At 40.8% G+C, this 27,439-nt stretch overlaps 2 protein-coding genes across 7 annotated transcripts in view; both read right to left on the reverse strand.

The window, feature by feature from the left end:
* Positions 1-1,536: 1,536 nt before the first annotated feature.
* POFUT4 (protein O-fucosyltransferase 4) lies at positions 1,537-14,871 on the reverse strand. 2 transcript variants are annotated; one of them, XR_014884880.1, is made up of 5 exons: positions 14,033-14,871; positions 12,189-12,814; positions 7,012-7,168; positions 6,007-6,147; positions 1,537-1,633 (listed from the first exon to the last, which is right to left on the reverse strand). XR_014884880.1 is itself a non-coding variant. In XM_003207975.5 (3 exons), the coding sequence occupies exons 1-3, from the start codon at positions 14,774-14,776 to the stop codon at positions 7,021-7,023; spliced, it is 1,518 nt and encodes a 505-aa protein (XP_003208023.3). In that variant the 5' UTR covers positions 14,777-14,870; the 3' UTR covers positions 6,513-7,020. The 2 variants fall into 2 exon arrangements, 1 of the variants encoding a protein (XP_003208023.3); XM_003207975.5 differs by lacking the exons at positions 1,537-1,633; positions 6,007-6,147 and having other exon boundaries at positions 6,513-7,168; positions 14,033-14,870.
* Positions 14,872-15,373: 502 nt separating this feature from the next.
* Positions 15,374-27,439, reverse strand: part of SEC24C (SEC24 homolog C, COPII component) — a 35,854-nt gene continuing 23,788 nt past the window's right edge. For all 5 annotated transcript variants that reach the window (XM_085229917.1, XM_085229914.1, XM_085229913.1 and 2 more), the window contains 14 exons: positions 26,622-26,737; positions 25,437-25,561; positions 25,010-25,201; positions 23,953-24,046; positions 22,477-22,593; positions 21,838-22,008; positions 21,386-21,482; positions 20,947-21,092; positions 20,338-20,476; positions 19,775-19,893; positions 19,256-19,435; positions 18,391-18,582; positions 17,887-17,976; positions 15,374-17,458 (listed from right to left, as the gene is read on the reverse strand). In XM_085229917.1, the coding sequence (XP_085086043.1) occupies positions 17,318-17,458; positions 17,887-17,976; positions 18,391-18,582; positions 19,256-19,435; positions 19,775-19,893; positions 20,338-20,476; positions 20,947-21,092; positions 21,386-21,482; positions 21,838-22,008; positions 22,477-22,593; positions 23,953-24,046; positions 25,010-25,201; positions 25,437-25,561; positions 26,622-26,737 (1,919 nt within the window). In that variant the 3' untranslated portion in view covers positions 15,374-17,317. The remainder of the gene's footprint in view (positions 17,459-17,886; positions 17,977-18,390; positions 18,583-19,255; positions 19,436-19,774; positions 19,894-20,337; positions 20,477-20,946; positions 21,093-21,385; positions 21,483-21,837; positions 22,009-22,476; positions 22,594-23,952; positions 24,047-25,009; positions 25,202-25,436; positions 25,562-26,621; positions 26,738-27,439) is intronic.

Genomic DNA, 27,439 nt, shown 5'->3' on the forward strand with positions numbered 1-27,439 from the left:
TGCTTACATCTCCGATTGTCATTTTTCTCTGCCGCATTTGACTGCTGCAATTAGTAAGCCAGCTGAGAAACTGAACTGCAGTCATTGTAAATCGCACTTGCTTTTTACAAATTACATTAGCTAATGGTGGCAGCACCTTCAGGTACATTCACCTTCAAAAGCTGATCTCTCTTAAACAATTCCAAGAAAAATGGAGGGGGGGATGCAGAAGAGAAAGACAAGCTACATGAGGAGAATTTTAATACCTTCCTGCCCCAGTTATTGCTCTCTGCGTTGTAAACTATTTCTTCTTCTCTTGGCATTCAGCCTTGGATTGGAGCATCAGCTTTTGAAATTCCCAAGCAGACAGAATAATATATGTGATGGCGTCTGCACACACTACGCAAACATATCAGAAGCAAGGAACAAGCATTTGTTTTAATGGAGAATGTGAAACTACAGAACAGGTTTGTTGCTCAATAACTGAGTCTCCCTGTAGCCTGTGTTTCGTACAAATGGATGGGGCAGAAGTTCTGATTTTTCAGGGAAATTCAGAAGCCCAGTTCCCTCAACAAACCCCACAGATGTCTCACTATGAATTCTGAACATACATCAATAAAGAGCACGTGAAATTCAAACTATATTTCTAACTTCTTTTTTGAATGAATACCATTAGAAGTTGAATCCTACCCTGTGTTTCAGCTGTGTTCTGTGTCAAAACCAAAATCAGCCAGAGATGAACTATCACCACTAGAACTGGAAAGAAAACCTATCATAAATGGAATGACAGCCAGTTACAATGCTGCAATAAATGCTACGCTGTAATTATGTGCAATGCTAAAAATGCTGCAATAAGATTCATCCTTAAAATGAGATTCCTGTCTTAAATATCTTCTTAAGAGATAAGAAATTACACCATGGATCTTTCTCTTTCTTGACACCATCTAAAACTTCCAGGTAGTTTCCAAAAGACAATTACAAATAAGATGTACTGGAAGAAATGAATAGAGTTGACAGTGTCTTTCTGAACTGCTCGGATGCATCTTTTCTCAATTAAATTCTAACATATTCACCCAACTTTATCCTGAGTGCCCTAATTCTTCCCATACAACCTCACAATGCCCTTGTCTCTGGCTATTTATTCTCAGCTGTCTCACCCTGATCTCCTTAACCTCAGTGTTAGCTGTCCTAGGGCATATCAGTTTAATTGGAGATGCCTTAAAAGACATCTCCACTTTAACTAGCAGTACAATTAACCATTTTGTGAACATTAGAATCAGTTCAGACTTACTCCCCTCTGCTGGACACTGTGCTTGGATGGTGGAAGCACTTAGTGCATTCATCAGCACAAAGTCAGAGGCGATTTCTTTTCTCAGGTCACTGTCCTAACATTACAATGCTAGCCTACCTTATCCTGAGCTATCTTAACCATATCTGCCTCCCTGAATTATTCTGTTTACCTAAATAGATCTGAGCTGCCATCCCTACTCCCTAATTCTCAGACCTATTCAATTTCAGTCTATTCTACTACAAATTACCTGATGGCTCCTTACTTGTTCAGAGATGTTTCTAAACATTGTGGTCTGTTTTGATCCATTCCAAGATCCCCAAAATCATCTTTAGCTGAGCTGCTTCAGCATTAGATGAGTCTTTTCTGCAGGAAGAGCACATAGAATACAAATTAAGATGCCAGTCCCATCAGGGCTCCAGAACAAACCCTGCAGTTCCACTCCTCTCCGCTCTTCCTAATCCCTCTGCAAGGCCATGTATCTCTTGCTGCCAGCTTAGAGACACTGAATCATAAGAGAAATGCACTCTGTTAAAACTTGACATAGGCTTTGGCTCAGCTGGTCCTATCACTAAAAGGGTTTTGTCTCTGATTAATTTTGACTTGTCAGTAGAGGTCTCTGGGCAGAATGAAGGAGGGTACCTTCCTGTATGTTTCTGATTAATGCAACTTCTCAGGAGGTGCCTGGAAATCTATCAACAATCTTAATTAAATTCAACCAAATAGATGACAGCTAATTATTAAGGGAGTGGCTCTCTTGGAACGATAGGCGAAGTGTGAGTCTGCAAAAATGTTACAGGGGGCAGATGGCCACTTGTCTAACGTAACAAAGCCTGTTTAAACAGTGATGTCCCTGACAGCGTTCCAATTCAGTTTATACTGCTTCCAGCCCTGCAGGAGTTACTCGTTCTTCACCACCTATTGTTTGCCAAAACAGTTAAAATTACCCTTTGTGAAGGTGTTACAGAACTTTTGCTGTGATTCTCCAGATGCTGCACTTTGCAGATAGAAAGACTCTCTTTCCTTTTTCTCCTCAAACACATCCACTGCCACCTGGTTCTTCAAGTGTTTCATTCTACTTATCATGACAGACCCAGAGATCATTAGCTCGGTTTTAGAATTCCTAACTGAAAATTACTAAAGTGACAGAAATAAAAAAACTTTCTATTTTCAGTTGCAAAAATCAATATTTGGTATCAAATCAGTATTCTCCATTGAGGCTATTTTCTTAGAAACTGCAGTTTTTCTGAAAGAACAGAAAACACAGATTACCAGTTCAACAAATAAAATACCCAGCTTCTTCCTGAAGAAATCAAGCAGCACCCGATATCTCAGTTTTGGCAGGAGAAAGATAACTTCAGCTTGTCCAGTGCAATGAAATGGATTACTGGATTTTTAACCTTCAGTCAGACATTTCTCTTCCTCACCTCACAAGGGCCATAAATTATCCCAATTTTTCAAGTCAATTCTGAGATACAGCATTAATAGAACCTACTATGGTTTCATACATACGCAGTTATGAGGACAAGGTATCTATTTTTAGAACATTAATGCTAATGAATAAAGCTGTCTTGACAGCTCTGAAATCCTCCCTCTAGTCACACAGTAAACAGGAAAATGCATGACAAGCAGGGAAGTGACTCACTCTGGCTAGTAGAGGACTGCCAAAGGGTGCACATGGGTAATTTCTTTATCACCAGTATTTGACATCCTTAGCTAAAATTTCCAAGTAGGCTCAGTTGTGGTTTTGTGATTATGGGCACCTGTGCACTAAGAACAGGGTTAACAAAAGATGACTGTATACAGTATTTATGATAAGTATCATGTAAGCCTTCCAGCAGTCACAACATGAGTGATGACATTCAGCCTCTATTTAGCTGGTTTGGATTTAAAGCAGAGAAGTAAGAAATCCACTGCCAAGAAACCTACACAAACAGACACCTTTCTCCAAAGTATGAATAACTACTGCAGTGACCTTCCTCCTTGGCTACATTCATGTATTTGCATTAGTAGAAAGACAACTAGGATTGTAAATTGAATTCACTTTGGCTAACGTTGGCAGTAGTCTATGAACATTAAAGAGCAATCCTCTCAAAATGAATTATTATGTAAATTAATCTCAAATTCTTTATTCCTGGTAGAACTCAGCCTTGAAGACACCCATTCTCAGAAAGAATACTTTGACAAGACAGGAGGAAAATAAAAGCAGAATAAATTATATCAAAAATTATATAAAAAATAGATTATCAGTTATAAATATTTTAGCTAAAAGGGAGTGTTTGTAGAGCGATGGGTATTCTTGTTCCAGAGCTGGTGTAAGCTACAAGCAAATTGGACAGTGACAAGATGCGGATGCTCTTCAAAGCTTTAAGACCCAGCTTCTCCTTCTATGTCCTCTGAACAATTGAAGAAGATGAAAGCAAAATGTTGGAGAGGGTCAACATTTTTCTGTTCACAGGACTGGATGTTATGAAGGTCAGCCAGCAGCCTGGAACAGAACTACAATCACAACTCTTCAGCCAGCTGGGAAGATAACAGCTCCTCCTGCCCCTGAGGAGCCTGCCTGGTAGCTACAGAAGAACTTCATACCACACACCGGAACAAGCATTTCAGCCCTAGCACAATGTACACAACAAGTGAAACAGATACAGTGTGTACTGATGTACATCAGCACACCCATTACAAATCAGAGGCGTTAACTGTGACACACAGGAGAAGGTACAGGGAGCACAATCTAACACTGCAGGTACAAGAGAAACTCTGCTATCTGAAGATACAAGAGAAACACAAGGTTTGGGGTGAGTATCTTGGCTTCACTCTGTGAAGAGTGGTACCTGGTACTCAAAACCTTTTGAGAAACTCATCACTTGTGAGACTGAAAGAAACACAGCTGCATCTAGGAAGACACTAAGAGCTTGGAAGAGAGAGCTGTTGAAACTGCCTTGTGATTCTTAGCTAACAAACTAAAAGTTGTATTTTGAAAACTTTAGAAAAAAAACCACAAAGAATATTTGTGATAAAGTTAGTTTCATACCTGTGCTACTTTCTCACCTGTGTTAACAAAGGATATTGTGATCAGAGAAGTCAAAAAAACTCATATTTGGCAACAGTCATGAAACTCAAACACCCTTTTGTACTATATATACCCAGGGAAAAAAAACACAAAATGAACTTGTTGGACTGGTGGATGTAATATACTGAATAAAGATAAAAAATAATGGTGAAGGAATACTTGGTTTCAAACTAGTAAATCCATATAGAGGGTCGCAAAGATTAAATTTTTTACTAGCTACTCTTAAGTTTGTACCACCAGATCTTCAATTCTATTGTCAGTCGACAAAGACGTGCTCATTTTGCTGTGCAGAAAGGTGAAGTGCGGGGTTAGGACCGCATTAATCAAGAATTAAGCAAATGCTATGATACACGTGCTTGCATTGGTACTTACTCATTATTACTGCAAGGACAATACATAACATATATCATTCCAATTTTGGTAATGGCAGATAAATTATTAAAAAATAATAAAACACCAAGACTTGGCAATACATCCCCCACTGCTAGAAATTCTACTTAAACTAAAGAATAAAATAGCAAAAAGCAGAATGTACTAGCATGTGGACCTTACTTTTACATTTAGTATTAGAAGCAAGATCGGAATTTCTCCTGCCTATCCCAACAAAACTTGGATAAGAAAGGTTTTTGAAAAATAGCTAATGAAGAAGACAGTCAATGAGCACCAAATGCTTTCCTATACAGATACATGAAATGAAGAGAATCTCGAGTAACTGAAGAAATTAATTCAGACAATTTATTTAAATCTCATTAAGCAGTTCAGTAGAAGTTCATATTCAGAGCTAAAGCAGTCTTAATTTTCTTTATTTACTTCTGAAGCACACTGTGACCACTTCAATTCTGAATATACAGATCTATATCTTAATCTGTTTTGAATAATCCATTTGAAAAAATAATTCAGATATAGCCACCTAATCATCCCTGTAGCCCGAGTACCTGAAAAAAAGGAATGTATACTGGTGAATGCATTTTAGCTGAAGAGCCACTTGTTACTTTATTACAGAAGGAAAAAAAGACTTGTACAAAAAGTCAGGTGAGATCAGTGTATTACATATGCATTTTCCATACCCACAAGAATGCAGAGATTAATTGTGGGTCTTCTTTGTTCACAATGCCCAGAGTTCAACACTACAGCATTACTGTATCTCCTGAGAAATAAACACTCAGATGAGTGTCATCACCTATAAGAATATTATATCCATAGAATACCCAAAATATTATGAATTGGAATTTGAGAAAAAAGGAGATTAACTGATCCATATGCAGATTAACAATAGATGACGATGTAACAGAACGTGGATTTAGTCCTGTTCCCAAATTGTAGTCATAGACTTCTGGCTTGTCCAGCAACACTTGGACTGCCTTACAAAATGAAATCACCTCAAAGATCCAATGATCTACCTTAAGCATAGATACACTCTGGCTATTTATCCAGTAGTTATTTCCAAAGAGAGAGGAGAAGTGAGAAATAGCACCAGACTGTTAGACACATCACTGAAGTGTGTGGCCTGTGCATTTCAACCCCTCAGACAAGAAAAACAAGTCTCCTTCCAATCCAAGATCAATTATTTCAGGAAACTACCAGCATGCCAGGCAATGGCACATTTTATTTATTTATTAAGAGATACAGGTTATGCAGCAAAGGTGATTTATACGTGATCACTTACTTTTAGGAACTCCGGTCACAAACCAGGGTCATACTGCATTACGATTAGGTAGAGATACAAAGCCACCTCTGTGTTCCCCATTCTGATCATCCATCTCAGCACAAAAAGACTGCAAGGTTCATCTCCAAACTGGAGGAAGCACTGGAAAAGCACCACCATTAAAATGTATTTGTCTTCACAGAAAGATGCAGATACGCAAGAAGAACAAATCAAAGGCCTTTGAATCGCATTAGGGAGAAATCAATTAGTCAAGATTATTGTTGGGTTTTAAGATTTTACAGAAACTTGTAAGAAACAAAGCAGCTCATTCTACCCTGGTTCTGCACAATACCAGGCAATACTCTGTTGTCAAATATCTGGTTCAAAGTTGTGAATTAAACAATCTAGGCTCTTGTCTCATTTGTATGTGTCACCTGGAAAGTTAGCGTAAGAGAAAAATGAGGCAGAGTAAGTGACTTGCCTATAGCTGTTCAGTTACCCTGAGAAGGAGGAACGTTTGAGGCACATTTACTTGGAGAGAAGAGACTTTATTGCTGCAATTTCATAAGGCACGACTGCTCTCCACATAAGTGTTCTGGAATTCATTCACTGGAAAAGCTAGTTGTTAATATCAGTTAAAAGTATAACTTAATGAGGAGAGTATGTGGTAAAATATAAAAAAACAAGTATTTTGGATATAAAAAAGTTCCCGAAATAACTTAGGGCATTTGAGCAGAGTCTGAAATACGTTCCTCTGAAATCAAGGAAGCCACAGGGAAGCAATACCAAATGCAAAATTCCTCTTCTGCTCCTCCTGCGTGTCAGGAGGAGCTTCACACCACAGAGCTGAAATTCAGATACAAGCAGTTGCTAACATCTCCACAGCTGAAATCACAACAGAGAATCACTCACTTCATGCACCAGAAAAAGTCTGCAAGAGTTTCTTCTATTTCAAGGCAAACATCTGGAGAGAAGTAAGAATTCTCAGTCACAACTTTCAATGCAATTTTCAAACCAAGCTCTTACAGGGATGGATCAGTGTTGCCTGGTCCTCTTGAGAAAAATCTCATGCATATAATCCCAAAATCTTCCCTGATGTGACTCATTGTGATGAATCATAGCAGTGAGGGCCTCACCCTGATCAAGGCTTTGCCAATAGTCCTGAAGCCACATCTCTTTCCAACTGAAACAAATGAAGAAAAAAAGAGACATCATTTAAAAAAAAAAAAAAAAAACAAACAACACAAATGTGTCTGAACTGTAATAGCATTAATATTTGTTTTTTCCTTTCATTTAAGAGGAAAACAATTCCAGGGATAGTCATGACAATGTATGTTGTTTCTGTGCCATTGTGCTCCAACCCACCTGAAGTAACTTGCTATGAAAATTCCCTATGGAAAACAAGCTTGCTGTTAGCTTCAGATCATTTTAGAAATATCAGCATGTGACTAGCATTAGCCAGAGAGACTAAGTCATGAATTGTTAGGAATAAAACCTGCTATTAAAATAAAATCCTGTAGTCCTCATACAACTTCTTCCATGGCCAGAATGCGTGCTATAGACATCAAGGTATCAATCTTTTCAGATAAGCCATTAAACATGTACAGAATTCCTGTTAGTCAGTACAGGGAATGCATAACAAGAGAGAGCAATCCTGACATCCCCCAGCTGGCTCTACTCTTTTCTTCCAGACCATTTTCAGTGCACCCATTCTCAACCTTCTCATTGCACAGACAACACGCCAATTCCCTTCCCATTCATATTAAGGCAGACTACATCTCTCATTTCTGTTGTATTGAGGTGTGGCAACAATTTGTTCAGCTAGTAACTACTATCCTTCTTTCCTGACAGACTGATGATCTCTTTTGTATTACAGCTGCTACCCAACCCCATCAAATCAGCACAAATTCTGTACAGACCAAATGTGATGCTCTTTTTAATCTGCTCAAGTGAACACTTCTCCCTCACAGACAGAAGCACAGTACTTTGACATTCACTCCCAACATCATACATTAAAGCCAGCATGACTGCATTGCCCAGAAACAGATCTCAGCCACTATTCCAGGAAAAGCATACGAAATGCAGAACACGTTACAAGCACTTTCATTCTGAAGCAGCATAACACTTGTATTCCATGAGAATTTGTTTTTTGTAGTGAACAGAATCATCTTTGGTGGGACATTTCTGCTCAAAATTAACCTGTTAGCATTGATTACAATATGAAGGATCACAGAGGCTTACTTTTGCACACAGAAACATCTGCCTACAGCTTCCTTTGTAAAATGAAGCACTCGGACACACTGTGAGACCACTCTCCTTCACCACTCAACTCTTTAACCTTTGCTCAGGGAGCACCAATGTGAGTTACACGTTTTTTGCAGCACTGAGTAAGGGCACCATTAGTGAGAGCCCTCATCCAGGCACAAGGCCAAGAGGCAGTGGGCCACAGAAAGTGACTGTTCTGTGGCTGAGTTCTATCACAACACTAAGAGAAATCCCAGTATCCAAATGTTTTGTCAAGCACGTTACATAAGAACGCTTTTGTATTTTTCTTTTCATACTGCTCTTACAGTTTCCTACTGTTTTTGAAGAAACAAGATGCATTCTGATTCTATGACTTGGACAAAAACTGGCACCTAGGATGAACACAATTGCAGAAATCCCCTGAAACTACCAACTACGTACATCTGGAATGTTACCGCGAGCTAAGGATCCACCTTTAATCTTGGCTGGTTACACACTTCTACTGCAAGAAATACCTTGCACTGTATGTACGGCAAATCTGATATGCTTCTCAACTGTTCTTCTTGGTCCTAAATAAACTGTGATATCACCATCAAATGAAACTAGTAAAACCATGACAGTTTCAAAACCTTACTGAAGGCACACTGGCTTTTTTTTTCTTGAAAAGATCAAAGGAGAAAAAAAAATATATATATATATATATATACACACACACACTACCAAAGATTAAAACTGTTCAGGTGACTGGAAAGGTATTGTGACACAGTCTTCTTGTATTTATCCTGTTGAAACCCCACCTTTGAGACTTCACATTGTGGAAATAAACAAAACACTTCTCTTCACAAAGGTGAGAGAATTGAAACACCACAATCCAATGCAAGAATAATTGTAGATTCCAGTTCCTACCAAACATGTTTTCATCACGAGCAGTGCTGCAACTCCCCTGTTTTCTGCACAAAACAGACTAGAGTTCTATACAGTACACTATACAGTGACTGACTTCATCCCCACACTCAGAGCTAAATGACAGGAAAACAAAGACTAAATGATGTGTTCTGGCTACATACACTTGTTAGAGATATTCAGTCAACTCAGCATATTGTCAGTACAAAAAACTGGCACCTGTGAATAAGATTTAGAGCACACATGTGCACAGCATAACCATATAACAGGATTCTAACTCCACAGTATCGAGACTTGATCTGGGTCTGTTGTTTGGTGTTCCCGAAGCTGCCAGAACCCACAGAACATTCAGTCAGACTTTCTATATTGCATACATTTTGCCACTTATATCCCTGCATTGTTTTTCCACAATGGTGTTTTGTAAAGAAATAAATTAATGATTGATGGCTCAGTAGATGGTTATCTAAACTGATTGAGTCATTGTCAAAATATTCCTGCAGAATTCCTGACAAAAAATGAACATTACCTGAACATGCTCTGGTAGCAATTTTGAATTTCTATTATGTTATTTGTAGTGATCATGTTACATTTTGGAGATACAAACAGTGAAAGCTCAGATGCTTACGGGACAGAAACCACAATGCTTCACTGGAGATCCTCTTAATTAAGCCCCAGAAGGTATATATATGTATCTTTCTAAAGCAGATGGCAGATAATGGACAAGTTTCCCTGGTACGATATTTTGGAGACGCAACTTATCTATAAGCAGTGGGAGAATACCATGTTTCAGCAAGACATGGAAACTTCCCTGGGATGCAGCTGTAGTTTGGGTTACGGACCACCTCTACAAAACCCCGTGCTCATGAGCACTGCACAGGAGATTGAAGTATTTTAATGTGCATTAAGTGGCATAGGCACCCCAGGCTATGTCTTCAAACTTACTTCTCTACTGCCATCTGCTGCTCAAGTACAAGAAAATTTATGAAGAGAACGCTGACTTACAGACTAGGATACTACAGAGCACATGATAAGGGAAAAGCGCATTTTGCTATCAGGACTGATAAATCAACCAATCTCAAGAAAACAGAGGACTACAAAATCATTTACAGGTCTCTTTTACATACCAGCATAACTTTTCTATTATTCAACACAAGAATTAATTGTATCATGAAAAATGTTTCTTAGTGACATGCATGACAAGTTTTGTGGGATAGGGATATCCTAAAGAAACTGAACTACCTCAGCTTATTTTTCTTTCTTTATTTCAGCTGGCCATTTTCAAAAGCACTCAAACATAGGAAGAAATAGCATCCTGCCCTTTCTTCAAGTTACAGTGGATAGATAACCTTACAAAAATTTTTTTAGAGCTTGAAATCCACACAGAACTCAGCTGTGTGGTTACAGAGTATTTGAAAATTTGTATTTTCAACTCTGTTTCCTCTAGCATTTTAATGCTCCTAAGTATTCAAGTCCTCAGTCTAAGAAATTATTAAGAGAGGTCTAAACCAATATAAGTTATGATAGATTAATCCTACAGCGGGACTAACATCAGCATGTTGCAGTGTTGCAATTGGCTGTCTGATGGCTCAGAATTGCAGACATTTGAATATATCCCTAGAAGGAAATTGTTGCAGACCACACAGAGAACAATGACAAACATGGAGGAATCCAAGTATGTTACGCTAGCAATATGAACTACAAAGAGCACACATGTTTTAGGAATTGCAACAACCCTTCCATCCAACAGCTGACGCTTCAAACACTGTCCATGGCAAAAATTGAGGTTTGGGAACCCAAACACTGACTTGTTTTGTACCAAGTCAGTACAAACACTAAGGATTAAACACATCATGAAAACAAAAACAGAATCTTTTTTTCCCTGTCAAAATTAGTTGCCTCTGCGTTGGTGTCCTTATTCCTGTCTGACAAACTTCAGGGCAACTCCAGAGCTGACTGCAACAGCGGCAGATTCCAGCAAATGTACCAATCCCTGCATACAAGAAGGAAAGGACAAAAAGCACAGAATCTATTTTGTGCCGCAGGGCCCCTCTCCTGAATCAATGGGATTGTGTCCTTCAACACAGGCCAAAATTTTGCTCTGTTGCCACAAAATATCTTGTGAAGTACAGTGGGTGAGCCATACTTGTGCTTTAAAAGAAGTCAACAGGAGTGAACAAGGCCCACGCTAAACACCGTGGCAACTCTATTCTTCAGGTATTCATTCATAATGAGATACAGAGCTTCTCCCAAACACAGGCTAGCAAGTGAACCTCTGTACAGGAGGGATGTGACAATGCTGGAGTGGATCCTGAGGAGAGCCATGAAGATGCTCAGAGGGCTGGAGCACCTCTCCTATGAAGAAAGGTTGAGAAAGCTGGTCTTATTTAGCTTGGAGAAGAGAAGGCTCTGAGAAGACCTCACTTCCAGCCTTCCAGTACTTGAGAGGAACTTACAAGCAGGAGGAGGACCAACTTTTTAGAAGGTCTGACAGTGACAGGAGAAGAAGGAATGGCTTTAATCTAAAAGAGGGGAGATTTAGTTTAGGTGTTAGGAAGAAATTCTTTACTCAGAGGGTGATGAAGCAATATCACAGACTGACCAGAGAGCTGTGGATGCCCCATCTCTAGAGGCATTCAAGGACAGACCGATGGGGCCCTGAGCAGCCTGACCTGGTGACTGGCACTGGGTGATAATTAAAGTCCCCTCCAATCTAAGCCATTCTCAATGCACTGCACTGAATAACACTCCTCCTCCAAGCAGTAAACAAAATAAGGGAAAGGTAGACAAAAGAAAAACAAATTGCCCAAGGTCACAGAGCATCAGAACATATGATTATGGGTCTCTCAAGCCACTAACCAGCACCACCGGCCAAGCCTTTTTTTTCAGCCTCAGTGTTACACAATATTAGCAGAAGTGCCATAGCACCCACAAGGCATAATACAAAGTATAACTGGGAATGTATTAATAGATGCTTTAAGTATCAAATATTATTACAAATTTCAGCCACTATTATTTAAAGCTTTTCTGCTTCAGAAAGTATTGTGCTGGTAAATTACCTGTCTTCCCCAGGGAGGTCTTCAACACTTCCAAACCCAGGGGTTGGCATAGGGCATCCCATGTGCTGGAAATGAGCTATGTGAGGTGCAGGAGCTGGAGTTTTTCCACCAGACTTTTTGTGTTCCTGCTCCGCTCTGACCCGGGCGTTCTCCCTGTCACAGATGAAACACTCAAAGCCATTCAGGTAATTGGGCAAAGTCATGTCATTCACACCCCACTCCCGCCTCTCCAAGCTCTCCAGCAAGAACTGGTTTTTGATGCCATCAAGGTTTTTATACTCTAGGTACTTCATGTATTCTTCTCCATTCTTGTCAAGGAAATCAAGATACTTGGCCAGCTCTTGGGGGCTCTCAAAGTCATCGATAAGAATGATGGAGAGGTTGTTTGGCATCCAGTCCCGTACGGCTGGGGAGCCTCGGTATACTGGGACAGCACCCAAATGCATTGGACGCCACAGTTTCTCTGTCATGTAGTCGTTACATATGGCATTCTCCAAGGCCAGGTGGAACTTGTACCTAGCGATAAAAGCCATGAACTCGGGATCTTCTGTAGTGGCTGTTGAAGTGTCTCTCAGTCGCTCGCTGGGAAGCTCGCGGTTATGAAGGCATTTCCCATAGGAGTCAACCTATAAAATAACAAGTCATCTTTACAAAGTGATTTTTTTGCCTGGAGCTCATAGTCCTCCTAAAATTCCTAACTTTAAGCAGTTCCTAACTACCTCAGTTGAGCCTCACTTTACTCTCAACTTCATTCCATTTGGATGACTCCTAGATTTCCACTTTTCTTGTAACAGCTTTAGTCATAAACTGAACGCTCAGTCTCAAAGCGGCATAAACTACACTACAAGTAAGGCAGAGGACAGGAGAAACAAGATTTCACAGAAAAAAAAAAACCAAATATTTATTAAAGAACAAAGAAGAAACTAAGAGTTAAGAAAGGGCCATTCAGCTTCCTCCATGTTGGTTTAAAAGTCATATTTTTACTTCGTAGGGAGCAGGCCTTTTCCAAACAATGATTTCACACAGCTCCCAGTCTCAGCAGTTTGGCAAAAGTTTCCATTTGTTAGACTGAAAAAAATGATGGATGCAGGGAGCTGGAAGAGTACTGTGGAAAAACAAAGAATATACTTGATCCACGGTCTGCTTCGTGCTTTGACAATACAGAGGCAGGTTTCTAAAAAGATTTTGCCTTTGCTTTGTTACTGAACAAACAGTGAACTTGCATAAGAAATTAATCACTGCTAATAGAAACAGCAGAACCAACTCAGAAGAAGACGTTTCTAAGATTTCCCCTATCGACCATCCTTCAGTTTTTAAGAAAAGAAAGCACTAAATTCGTTTCCACCCCAAAGAAGCGGCGCCGTTTCAATTTGTGAAGCTGCTCTCCACAGGCGGTGCCCCAGCGGAGCCAACCACCACAGGCACAGCAGAGCCCCACCACAGGGGGACAAGGCGCAGACTCTCAAAACACGGCAAACTCGTTACCGCACGCCCATTCTTGTAAGCGGGAGCAAGGCTCGCCGATGGACTCGCAGCCTTCCTTCCCTCCCGCTCACCTAAAGCTCCAGAGATTCTAGCAGCGCAAGCACTCAGTCTGCAAGATCTACGCAGGCTCGGCACCACTTTCTGCCGATCGCAAGCCGGCCAACCCCACAGCGCCCTACTGGCACGCGGAGCGGCCAGGACCGCGCGGCGGGAAGGCACGCAGCTAGTGTTTCTGTGCGGCTTGCCGCCCCCCGTTACGTCTCACGTCTCGGCAGAACCGAGGACAAACACGCCCCGTTAACGGAGCGGCGCGGCCAGGCGGGCCCGGCTCCCGCAGCGCCCCGCGCCGCCGCACGCACCTGGATGTACTTCATGAGCTCCCGCACGTAGCGGTCCCGGTCCGAGGGCACGTCGCAGTGGGACTGCACGTAGAGCACCGGGCCGTAGCCCCGCCGCCGCCACGCGTCCTTCTCGGCCAGGGGCAGCGCCGGGCCCCGCAGGTAACCCGCGCCGGGCAGCCACTGCAGCGTCAGCGGGTAGTCCGACTCGCGGCGGAAGGTGGCCGTGTAGTTGAAGAGGCGGATGCCGGGCGAGTGCGAGAGGAGGAAGTTGTTCATGGGCGACTCCTCGTGGAAGAGCGCCCACGTCTGGTGGGGCAGGCGGGGCAGCGGCGCCTCGTAGGCGCGGAAGTCAGTGCCGTAGAAGATGAGCGCCTTGGTGCGGCGGTGCCGCGCCGCCCGCCGGCTGCGCGTGACGAGGCAGGAGCCCTGCGGGCAGTCGATGCGCTCCGTGTCGCCGGGGAAGTGCGGGAAGAGGCTGCCGCTCCACCACAGCAGGATGGGCAGCGCCTCGTTGCTCCGCGCGTCGTCGTTGCCCGGCCCGCGGTACGACGCCGCGGCCGCGAAGGCCGGGCCCGGCGGGACGGCGGCCCCCGCCCAGCCCTCCGCCCCGCACGGCGTCCCCGCGTCCCCGGGCTCTCCGTCTCCTTCCCCCTCCCCTGCGGCGGCGCGGCTCCCCGCGCCCCACGCCAGCGCCAGCGCCAGCGTCACCCAGAGGCAAGCGGGCCCCCGCCGCGCCGGGCGGCCCGGCTCTCCGCCGCCCATGCCCCGCCGCTCGGCCCGCGCCGGCCGCCCCGCCGCCTGGAAACGGCCGCGCCGGCCCCGCCCTCGGGCGGCGCTGCGTGAGGAGGCGCGCGGGCGGCGACCGCCGGGGCGGGGGGGGAAAGCGGGGGGCACCGCGCGTCTGCGCTCTGACGTGACGAGAACGCAAGTCCTCTCTGCCTCCAGCGCAGCGAGCGGCCGAGCTCGGCTCCGTCCTGCCGGAGACGGAAGCGGGATTCTTTCCCGGGCGGAGCTGCTGTTCTGAACGAGCTCGCGTGTAGCTGCTCTCCTGCACGAACCTGGAAATAACGCCTTTGGTATAGAAATGAAGGGAAAGGGGATATGTGCAGACCGCTCGCTGCAAAATGCAAGTTCTGAAATAAAAAAACTTCGCTGAGATCAAACAGCACCTTTTGTGCCTTGGCTCTCGTTGAATTTCTTATCGCCGTTCACAAGAAAGGACGGACCAAAGTTGCTCTACAGAAAAGCAGGTTGTGAAGGAGCACTCGGCCAGACTGCAGCCCTTCCCCCTTCCTCCCTCCCGCAAAATACAGGGTTTGGAAAAATAAGTAGTGTTTATTTACTAACAATGACATAAAATACATCTTAATATATTTTTATTTCTTTACAAATTAAAAGATGCATCGGAAAAAAACAAGTGAAGAAAATGAAAGGTTCATTTATGATCTCATTTTCACCCCCCAAGTCCCTCAGTATTAACACTAGAAATTAGTATCTGTGGAAAGTTGTGGTTGCCGAGCCTTATATTCCTGGGAAGTTTTTCCCCTTCTGGTTAAAAATCCTCGAGCTCTTGGTTGGAGGCAATGCATGGAGTGAAACATCAGCCACATTCATACAAAAACAAGGAAGGTTTCATCAACTACTTTGTCAAAGAGTTTCTCCATACTCCCTTTTCTATGTAGTGATGGGAGGGAAGTCAAATCAGCAGCATTGTAAGAAAAATGGATTTACATACATGCTACAGGATATGGAACTAAAACCACAGCCAGATATTTTTCTGATCCTAATAGGAACTTTCCTCTGAAACGTCAAGCGCAGACAATAGCTCCTCTAACCCCCCACAATTTTTCCTCCCCCTTGTAGTGTTCAAACTCCAGGGAAGTTTAAGAACACTTATTAAGTGCCCAAACTACTACACAATCCTCCTTCCCATAATGAAGAATCAAAGCCCTTAAAATTCTGAATCTGATTTGCACTTGCTCCTTCTTCACAGGAGTTTTCTCAACCACCCCTGCAGAATGGAGTGGCAGAGCGGCCAACGAGGATGGGCTCGTGTCTGAGGTATTTTAGTTTAGCAAACAGGCTTATAAAAAGGCTTTGTGCAAGCTGATAGGTAGAATGGAGAGAGGGTATAAACATCCAGTGATGAAACTTCCCTACGGCCAAAACCCTTCCCAGTAACTGACATCAGGTACTTGCAATACCTAGTATGGGCAGTCTAAACCTCAGCTTTTGTCCCCCGTTCCTTGTTATCCAGGGCACAAAACTGTCTCAAATTTGGGTCAGTAGAACTCATAACTCCTGCTTGTCTGCTATGAATCTCAACAATGTGGCCAAAAGTGGCCACTTCCTTATCATCCAGCTCCCACACAGCCCCAAATCACCTTGTAACAAGTATTTTCTGCTCAACTTTAAGAGGATTTTGCTCTCACTGCCATCTGGATAGATTCTTCTGCAGAAGAATAGAGGCAACAGAACATGGACTGAGTGCGATATTATCACAGGGCTGTGAAATGAGAAAGGAGTCATCACTCACACCAACAAGAAGCACTGACTACCCCTGTGCTGTTCCGAAGCTATTGATAGTTACTTACTGAACTATTACTTCCTCCAGTACAGATCTGCAGATCAATTTACAGTACAGGGAAGAAAGCAGAAATAAATCTGTCCTGCTGCCTACTGGCTTTCTATGCTTTTTTTTGGGGGGGGAGGGAGATTTCTGGTTCAGACAAATACAATGCATTTGTGCTCTGCAATGTCATGTTTTCCTCTACAAAGAGAAAGGAAATGTTTGGCTTCTCCAGCTCCCATCACCCAACCTGCCTCTTGCCCTCCCAACCTGCGCATCCTCTTTACAGTAAGAGCATGCCCACGCGCCCATACAAACACACAGCAACTACTAGAAATTTTGAAGTTATCGCTTTTTCACCCGATGTTGAATCATGTACAGTGAACTGAAAAAAAAACTACATTCATTACAAGGGGATTAGCGAGCATGGGGTGGGGGGTGAACTCCTGCCAAGCACAGGAAACAATTTAGATACAAGTAAAAGACCTGGTATCAAAGGCCCTTTTTTTTTTTCCTTTTTTTTTTTTTTTTTTTTAGCCCTCACCAGGAAAAAGAATTCATCTCTCATATGGGACCAGGAGAGGTTGAAAGGATTTCTGCTTATGTCATGTGTATTAAAAATTATGGAATTGTACAGATTTCTATGTTGTCCTTTTTGAGGGCGCTGGACCTTCCGATCAGATCATTAGAGAAGACTGAAATGTCACTGCTGAGTTCCAGCACCACTCCCTCCTCTAGCTCAGTAGCTGCCGAATCTCCTTGTGCATGTGACACAGGAAGTCCACATATGAAGCCCCTCCAGTCAGGCTCTTATCCTCCACCAGAAAATGTTTGAAGAGCATTTCCAGCTTATCTTCTTGCTTCACAATTATTAACTACAAACAAAAACATGATAGTTAGCACAATTCATGCTCTCGGGGAAAAAAAAAACAACAACTAGATAGCTCAAAATACAACCAAGACAACTAGAAACATAGCAAATAGAGCTTCTGTGCTTTCACTTTCATACTCGTGCTGTGTTAAGTCTCAATCATATTTATAAAGAAAACTCCACATACGTAGTTTATGGAGAAGTATAAGATTAAATTGAAAAACCATTAGCTTTAGAGCTATGGTAAGCATGAACTCTAAAACTAATATCAGATTTTTTTTCAGATCCTTGAAAAAACGTGTACGTTAGAATCACAGTTGTTAAGACTGTGTTCAGCATTGGATTTTACATGAACAGGATTAGCATCTCCTGGTTTGCTAGGAGTAAAAGAGAAGGTGAATAAGAGCTATGAATAACAATCAGCATTTTTACCTTCATGTATCGGGATCTCTGCAGGTGAAGCATGTCTATAATAGACCGTACTTTCTTTGAAAAGGGGTTTTCCAGGACAGGCAGGGTACTCTGGAAAGAAAGACATCCAATCCCCATTAGTCAGGTGGAGAAATATAACAGCATCAAAAAAAAAACCAAAAACAACACAGCAGTACTGGCATATTATTTAACGTTACAAATGTATTTACTGTCACAATTTCCTTGACTTCAGCTATTAAAAATGTCACATGGTATCAAAACTAAAGATTGATTATTTTTGTATCAGCTGTTCTCCTTATTGCCAATGGCAATGTGGCTTGCCAGATTAAACTAGGCAAAAAGAACTGTACATGCTCAGACTGGATGTTTCCACTGGTTTCACATACCCATGCTTCTCATTCCTACTAACACAAAAATGTTAAAACTATTTTCTCAACTTGCTTTCTCAATGTTTCAACTACTGGGCGACTATCACAGCATCTCCCACACTGCCATCCAGCTCACCAAGGTGCTGCTAATCTGACTGAAGGATGACACTCCAAAGAGGTTCTGGATCAGGGCTTGCTGCACGTTCACTCCCACCCACACAAAGATGTTCAGCCCATTCTCCAGCAGGTATATGTCACCCTTGGAGAGACGTTCCTCTGAGTTTCGGATTGCTGCCGGTAAGGAGTCACTGTCAACATCTGCTTTGGTCTGTTTTAGAGTGAAGTAAAGAAATCAGAGTTATAAAACAAAAACATTTAGGAAGTCTGGAAAATTTCTGCCACAAGATCCTAGTGGTTTTTTAGTGTTTATAATACTATCCAATGTATACAATAACACTATATAATGTTTATAACACTGCAGTAGCTGTGATTGAAATATCATCTTTCTTGACTAGTTTTCTTATTGAATAAGACACTGATAAGAGATTATTGGTTAACAAAAGAAAACAGAAGTTGCTCTGAAAGTAATCTGTAGTTTCAATACTGCTTCCTGGAGCATGAATGTAATTAGTATTTAGTGTTATTTCAGCAACTACAATACTGGAAAGTGAGAACAGTAAGAGTAGTTTCCCTGCAACAATTAAAATTACAACAAGATTACAAAAAGCCTTACAATTTATTTAAAAAAAGCTACCACAGATTTAAAAGATTTTTCCATGTCACTGGTTACATGCTCACAGCTCAGAGGAAATCCTCCAACAAATTCACAAGAGGCAGAAATACATCTATCACTGCGTGAAATTAACTGAAGGATCTCAACGGATGCCAGATCCCAAATACCTCTCAAATGGCTTTCCATTGATAAAATACAAATGCCAGTCATTAGGACAAGTCAAGACAACAGCGAATCTCAAGTGTTAAGAACGTCTCAAATTACTCACCAGAGGCAAAAGCCTGGGATAAAAGAAGACATTTGTTTCTGCTACATCCATGGATGTGACTAATTGACGAATGTAGGCACGGTCATCTGTTGTGACCTCTGGACCAGGCTGAAGGACATCACTCTTCAACACACAATTCAAGTACACAGGAAGCAGCTTCATGCATTCAGGAAGAATCAGCTACAAGACACAAGCATACAGAAGATGTTCAGCTCTCTTGCTGAGTAAGCTTGTGCCTAACAAAACAAGGCTAGAGTGAACCAGCAGCGTGGTACAAATGTGAGAATAGAAAACTGACAAACTATATATAATATGGACCTGCAAAAGTAACATAACTGGAGCAGGTAGTGCTTTCTGAGCTTCAGAAAATTGTCCAACAAGCCATTCTCAACCGTAGTTTCACTTGTAGTTTCCTTCTCCTTTTCTATTTTTTTGAGTAGGGAAAATAAGCAAGGAATCAGCTAAAAAACACTTTTTAGTATCTGAGTCCATGATTCAAGTTAAAGCATCACAGCTTACCTGGCCAGCAGAAGATGGACTAGCACAGTTTTTTCGATAGCAAGCTAGGATCTGGGCACACTGATTTATCAGTGAATCTCGTACAGCCTTTACTGGACTATTCAGAACTCCACGATATGCTGCAGAGAAAGAAGAAATAAATGGGACAGTTATGAAATGACTGCTAACAAACAGTTGAAAAACAACACTATTTCCACAAAGTAAGTCTAAACAACTATTGTTTATAGTTTGGGAGTAGTTCAAGTACAAACAATTGAAGCATGTCTTTGGACAAATGGTCCAAAAATAAACACAATTATGAATTCAGACAGCTTTCAATACAAAGTTCTAAAAATAAAGATAACAAGTTGTAGGACAGATAAGCCTACACCTTCTACTTGAAACTCCTGTCATAAGCAACAGTATTATCATCACAGTTTTGTGCTCTTTCTCCTAAGTGAAAGAAATATGAAGATTGCTACCAGACACTTGATTAAAAAAGACTGAACAGGTGTCACTGAATGACAACAAGCATTTGAACGGCAGTTAAATCTTACGATTCTTCTTAACATATTTATTCTTACCGTATTTAGCCAAGTAATTTATAAGTGTGTCTGTCTCGCAATTTCGATAGAGGTCAGCAAGCTGTGTACAACAGTTCAGTGAGAGGTTGTGAATCCGGAGTCGCCGCTGTCCTGCACAGCTTGTATATAGCAGAGCACACTGTATGAGACAAAAACAACAGGGTATAGGAAAATGAGATACCGTTACAATAAGTTAAGCAGGGCTTGAACATACTTCTTTAAAAATTAGGACTCAGCTGCTTTAACAAGCAAGAAAATTATGTAGAGGATTTGCACAATAAGCTAAAAGCATCTGCTAAGAATCAGCATCAATGAAAGATAACAAGTGGCAAATGTTTTAAATCATAGAAATTTGTATTGGAAAACAGATTGTGAATTGAAGCTTTTGAGGTCATCCTAAGACCATGTATCCTGAAAGGTTAGGGGTACAGTAATGGACAGAAACAATGAACAGTTCCTTGAGAGAGTGCCAGTTTCAAAGCAACAATCATCTTCTTCAATTGGCACACTACCAACTTAGGCTTTGGTTCTGGCCTTGGCACACTTCTGGTAACAATTCTGAATTAGTTCCCTTCCTTTTTCTAGAAAGCCTTCTGCCCTCCACCTCACCTGGAGGAGTGCACCACTGTCTTCACTCAGTTTGTCATCATGCTTGAATTCAACTGTGATTGTTTTGTCACAGTCCAAACCTGCCATCTCTACATCAGTTGTGTTGCTCATATAAAAAGCTCCAAAAAAGTCAGTTGCTCGAATGCCTACAAACAAAGGATACAAAAAGTATATAATAAGTTGTACTTTTCAGCAGAATAACAAGACAGCCTCTGGAATCCTGAGAATCCCATCATCAGGAAAACAACAAATTATCTCAAGAGACCTCAGCAGGAATCTTTTTTCAGTCTTTACAAAATGGTTAAAGTGACAAAGCTTTAAGAGAACTTTTTGCATAGCATAGCCTCAGAAAGTTATAAATAAGGGCAAAAACTGTTACTTCCCATATGGTATACTTTAAGTGGTCAATTTATTACAACTTACACATGCTAACACCCACCTGTGCTTGTACGTACTCTCATCACAGCATCAAATCCCACTTCTTTCTGGACATCTCTTCTTAAGTCATTCAGGAACCTATCTTGGTCTGTCTCAAGCTAAAACATGATAAATAATTCAAGTTTCACCATAAATCAAAGCTGCTACATAAACTACAAAGTAATTTTTAAAAAGGTATCACTGCAGTAGTACTTGAAAAATCAGTCAACATGTAGTGCTTAGTGCCTTACTGCTATAATATCATGTTAAAAGTTAACAGAGTAACTTGTTGTTCTTAAAACATTCTTTGTGTAAAGGCAAAGCTAACAATCTTTCCACAAGGTTCTTGCACTGCTTTGGAGATAAAGTGTTACTCAAATTTCTTCTTCACTATGGCTTACACCACTGTAAGAAGTTACTGTGAAGTAACTTTTATTCAGACCAAATATCAGTTTGATTCAACAGGGCTCTTACCTGGAAATATGCATACTTATAAATGGAGCCTCCTGTCTGATAAGTTACTACACCTAATGTCGCCACATCCAAATACTGGTTTGGAAACAGGAACAAATCCACACAACAGCCCTGGGCTACGCAGTCCTTGGCCAAATTGCTGTAGAAGCTTGTCTGAGGTTGAAACAAAGTCTAAGAAAAGAAGTCAGAGACAACATAAGAAGTTTATGGTTAAAGAAAAAGAAAAGCATGAGTGGGGGTGAAAAGCATGAGTCACAGTCAAAACAATCTTAGGCTAGGTCTCACTTAAGGGAAATCAGAGTTATCTGATAGTCTTCCTAACTCTGCCTTTGGAAAACAATGAAATGTCATGAAAATTACTTCACACGTTGCTTTAATCCTGAATTTTGTTCACTTTAACACACCTATAGTATTTTATCCTGTATAAGAGTAGGACATAACTTTTCTTCTCATACCAGAGCTGTCTACACATCTCTGATTGAGAGCAGAAGATAAAAGCAGAACGTAGAAAGATAATAGCCTTGATGGTTATTATGTGCTACCCCCTTCTCATTCTTTCAATGAGATGTCAGATTAATTTTATCCCATGTAAAGTACAATGTAAAACTGTACCATAAGCATCATGCAAATCATTATTACCTTCTCCTTATCTGTGTTGATCAGTTTCTTATCATCTCTGTTCTTTAACTTCCCTGGGGCCTCTGCAATGGGCAGAGAGGTGTGGAAAATGAAGAGCTTGCCAGCACACTCAGCTGCCTGCAGGAGAGGGATAAAGTTGCTCAGGTTAGAAACATTTAATAAAAATCTTCAGGCAAAATGTGATTCAAGAACATGCACACAAGCATCTTTATTGCTTCATTTCTTTATGTCAGGAACTAAACATGCATCAGATACAGATTCAGTAATTACTTGGTTATATCAGTAATACCTAACACTGGGAGCACAGATTCCTGATCAGTTACAGAAAATGAAGTTTCTGTTCTTCTGGACCTGCGGTAGTTCCCTGACAGGGAGAAAAGAACTGACTACAAGACGACAAAGAAATCTTAATTTTCTGAAGCAGCTAAAAAAGGTTTTGCACAAATAAGTTAGATTGGTTTATTCTGATTTACAGCTGCTGAGCTTGTAGAAAATAGAAAAGTCACAGAATCACAGAATTGTAGGGGTTGGAAAGGATCTCCAGAGATCATCGAGTCCAACCCCCCTGCCAAAGCAGGTTCCCTACACCAGGCCACACAAGTAGGTGTCCAGGCAGGTCTTGAATATCTCCAGAGAAGGAGGCTCCACCACCTCTCTGGACAGCCTGTTCCAGTGGACAGTCATAGAAATGTTAAAGGACTTTGTAATCTGACTTTCGAGAAATCATTAATTTTAAATAAATAGCCTATAGAACATTAGCCAGTGTTTAGTAGATTATTTGCTCTGCCAAATCCAGTATGTGAGAAATCAATTGGTAGTTAGAATTGTGTCTTGACTGAAGGACTGTCACCAAATTTAAGCATAGGGGATACTTTTAAGAACATACCTGACAAACAAATAAAGCTGTAAGAACAGATTTGAGGAAAATCATACAGGAAATGAACTTGATCAAGTATACATAAGCCTGAGCTAAATCACACGTGCAGTTACCTAGTACTGGAATGGAAGAGTTTTGGAAAAGTTTTCTGGGTTAACACATTGGTATGGGTAACTTCAATAGATTGCTTTCTTTCCTTTAACTAAAGATTATATTTCAAGCACAGCATTAGAAAGATACTAAACTACAGACTGCCTAAATATACATGATAGAGTTCAGCACCTGGTTTTAGTGTTGGAAGGACGGGGTTTTTTTGGTAGGTTCTGGAAACTGTTCAAAGCAAAAACGCAGCCAGGTCACCAAGGTGAAGCCACATTTCTTGCGCTTTGTGCAAAAATGCTTTATAAAAATAAGCAAAAAAGAGCCACCTACATAGAACTGGAGGTACGTACATCTTCTTTAGCAGCCAACTACTCCCTACACGTACCAAGTCTATCAACAGCAAGAAGACTCAAAAAACATCCTATTTTTCTTAGAAGTGTATGAACACGAACTTCAGAGTAGCAAAAACAATTTGCCATGACAACGCATTTACTAACCTTTAGTGCTTCCAGCCCGGCTTGGATCACAGGTCCAAAAACAGTTTCTGTTTCTCTTGTGTCTGCAAACATTTCTGGAATCTGGTCCAGCAAGCTAACAAAAAAACAAGAAAAAGGAAAAATTCAGGAAGATTAGATTTAAATGGTAAAGCCACATAGAGATGCTGTTGGTGAACTATTTGATTAGGTGCTTAAACAAGTGTCCTTAACAATATATAAAGTGTGTGTATGTCTATATACATAAACACTTATTCTCCCCAGTTTTTGGCACATCATTAGTTCACAGTAGAAAAGAACTCATGCTTTGTCATCCCTTACTGACTTTCTCAGCAGCTTCAGCTGATGCCTGTATCAACAACTCCCTTGTATTCTTGCTTTAATATATTCCAATGTATACTGCTAAATAAACTCTTAAGTCTAGCAATGCTTTGCACCTCTTTGCCAAAATCTGTGTGCTACTGAAAGATTAACTGGTTTAATAGACAGCTTTATATTTGTTCTTGTTAATGCACTACATAATATACAGCTGTAATTTTCTTAAAAAAAAACAACAAAACATGCACTGTCTAGTTCCCAAAACCTATTTAACAAAACATCACAGTTTAATTAATATTAGTTTGCCAAAGTTTTGCCAATTTCCTTCTACATTTTATCTTTTCTATTCTGCTCATTTCCTCCAGAGAACCAAAGTTGGAAATATCTGTTGTCTTATTTTACAGTTACCCAGGCAGCTGCTTTAAAGACGATGATTCAGTATTCTTATAAATTACACTTTTTTTTTTTCTTTTAAGTTTGCTTGTTTACCCATGAAGACCCACCTGCCCCAAATTCCATTATATGCACCCACTGTCAAGCTGGACTACAAGTCAAATACGCTCTTAAAGAGTTGTCCTGTTTTGTCCTGCAAGTTTAATCTGAAACAGTATACAAAGCTAATACATAGTGATTTCTAGGTGTATAACAGGACAAAGAAACAGTGAACATTACACTTTTAAATGCAACACCTGAATCTACCAAACTAGACATTCACCACACATCATAACTCAGTTTCAGTTACCTGGCAATAACTGTCCTGGACTCATTCACATTCACCAGAAAGCCATCAAGGAGTGGCACAAACATGTCTGCCACATCTGAGACAACCATCATTTGTGGCTGTGCCAATGAGCTCTTCACGTTGTAGAAGTGTAATACTTTGTTGTAAGTGACAAAGCCTACTCGAATGGCCGATTCCTCCATGTTGCCTTCCCTGTAAGAGACATACTTCACATCTAAGTAGACAGTGAGTGAAATCACTATACAGAATACAGCACAGTAAGGGATAAGGGAAAAATGAAAGGAAGGAAATCTGTTACAATTAGAAAGTACTCAAAGATGTCCTGCTTGATCTCATTGTGAAAACAAGCTTCATAGACTTTTTTTTAGAAGGAGAAAGTAAGTTTCCTCCATTTGGACTGGATACAATAATTTATAATGTACCTTACCTGGGCAGATAATCTAGGATTGACTTCAATTCTTCACATATTAGTCTTACTAAGCCACTCTTCACAGCATTGTAAGACACATCAATCATGAAAATGAAAGCAGGTGGACTGGGAAACTTGTTATTCTGTGGAAGAGGGGGAAAGAAGTCACATTAAGTTCATCTAATAGATCTCTAACATGAACAAATGAATGCTGGCCCAGACTTTAATAACTTTCATGTCCATTCCAGCCACGAAAAGCAATTGTTTCTTCAGATCACTTTCCATCCCTGCCTAACTAACAAAGTTGGGTAAGCACTTTATGCTTAAAACAGATCAGTGTTATATGTCCCTGACAGATTTTGCTCAGTGAATAGCAGCATAGCCACAACTGAGGACAGATAGTGAAAGCAGAGTGTGACATCTCCTGTAGTTTAAGGCCCTGGAATTTGTCTAGAACTTGTTCTAGATGATTTCTACAATACAGAGCAAAACATCTTCCTCCAAGAGCTGCAAACCTTTCCCTTCTACTCAAATATCAAGTCTACTTTGGGAAAAGAACAGTTTTCTCAATTCTGTAAACCATATTGAAAGGAATACACACAGAACAAAAGGAAACCAGAATTTTCAGAAGAGCTAGGAAGATCACATCTTATTTGACTTAAAAACATATCTTAAGCTGTTAATTGCAACATAATGGATTTTCCTTTCACTAAACCTGAAACATCAGAAGGTAACTAGTGTAAAATTGCAACATTTAAGTAACTATTTAAGTTGCTTTAACATGCGCTGCACAGATGTCATCCTCAGAAGTTAGTTATGATTTAAGTCTTCAATCAAAAGTGAGATAGCTCTAATAGCATGTATTTCCACTCTACTCTTGCATTTTTAACAACCATGGCTGTAGCTGAAATTTAATTTCAATAGGTAAAGCTCATTTTCTGTACCAAGTGGCACATTATATTATCACTACTGCATTTTTCTTGAACCTCTTTTACCTTCTCCTTGTGCCCCAAAGACTATCAAGAGACACCTTCTCCTGCAGAATTGCTATGGTGACAAAGCACAGTCCAGCTGTAAGTGCTTATATAGCTCCAGAAGAGAATGATGGAGGCAGCTATAACAGAGTATTATTCAAGTCATGGAAAAGTTTTTTTTTTTTATTTAAAAGCAAAACAAAAATACAGTAATAAACACATACTGTACCTTGCAGTAGTCAACTGTTGCCAGGAACTCATATGAACCCAGTGATAACTCAGGTCGATCATAGAAGTCTACTCGCTTTCCAGTATGATCCAAATGCTGGAAGTAGTGAGCTGGCACTGGGGGAAAAAAAACAACTTCAGAGATGTAACCATGATAAACACTGCCGCTAGAGAGCTAACGTGACAACAGCTGGTTCAGATGAAACTCCAGGAAAACTGGCTAATTTGCAAGCATTACAAAAATCACTGCTCTAAGAGTATCATTAAATCCAACAGAAACAGATGAACTGCTTTTAGTTTGTCTTATGCACAAATTGGCATGTTGTATAGTCACCACTGCGCTTTTCTTTAATCTCCTTTACATTCTCATTTTACATTTCATATCAGAAAGATCACTGCAACATGCTCTTTGGATTTTTCTGAAGGATTCAGTCCACAGGAAAAAAATACCAGTCTTGTAAAAGCAATAAAAAATGACTTGCAATAGAATCTTGATGCAAACTGTAGGCTTCAGTATTACTGATTCTGTTTAGGCACACCAAAAACTGAGACACTCCTTTCGCTATGAGTTACTCAAACCACTCAAAATGTTATCTGTTCAAAGGAAAACAAAGTGATACCATTAAAACTGTGTATATATAAAAAAAGAGATCACTCTCTACTCTGTATATACTCAGTACAAGCTGGTGGTTTTTTTTAATGCTGAAAATAGGGATTGTTCTTAAGTATTAGGTACAACTACATTGTACTTCTACAGCATTTCTTTCATTGGCTGCCTCTGAGCATCCTTCCCTTTTCTATAGCTGCTCAGTTGTTGCA

Source organism: Meleagris gallopavo, chromosome 8 (genome assembly GCF_905368555.1).
Source record: "Meleagris gallopavo chromosome 8, MGAL_WU_HG_1.1, whole genome shotgun sequence".
NCBI lineage: Eukaryota > Metazoa > Chordata > Aves > Galliformes > Phasianidae > Meleagris > Meleagris gallopavo.

Bases quoted from the DNA above. Each gene is read 5' to 3' on its own strand.
- POFUT4 (XM_003207975.5), bottom strand. From the start codon at position 14,776: ATGGGCGGCGGAGAGCCGGGCCGCCCGGCGCGGCGGGGGCCCGCTTGC. The intron at 12,815-14,032 runs GTGCGTGCGGCG...GTTATTTTATAG, and splicing joins AGCTCATGAAGTACATCCAG to GTTGACTCCTATGGGAAATG. The intron at 7,169-12,188 runs GTAATTTACCAG...CATTTGTTTCAG, and splicing joins GACCTCCCTGGGGAAGACAG to TTGGAAAGAGATGTGGCTTC.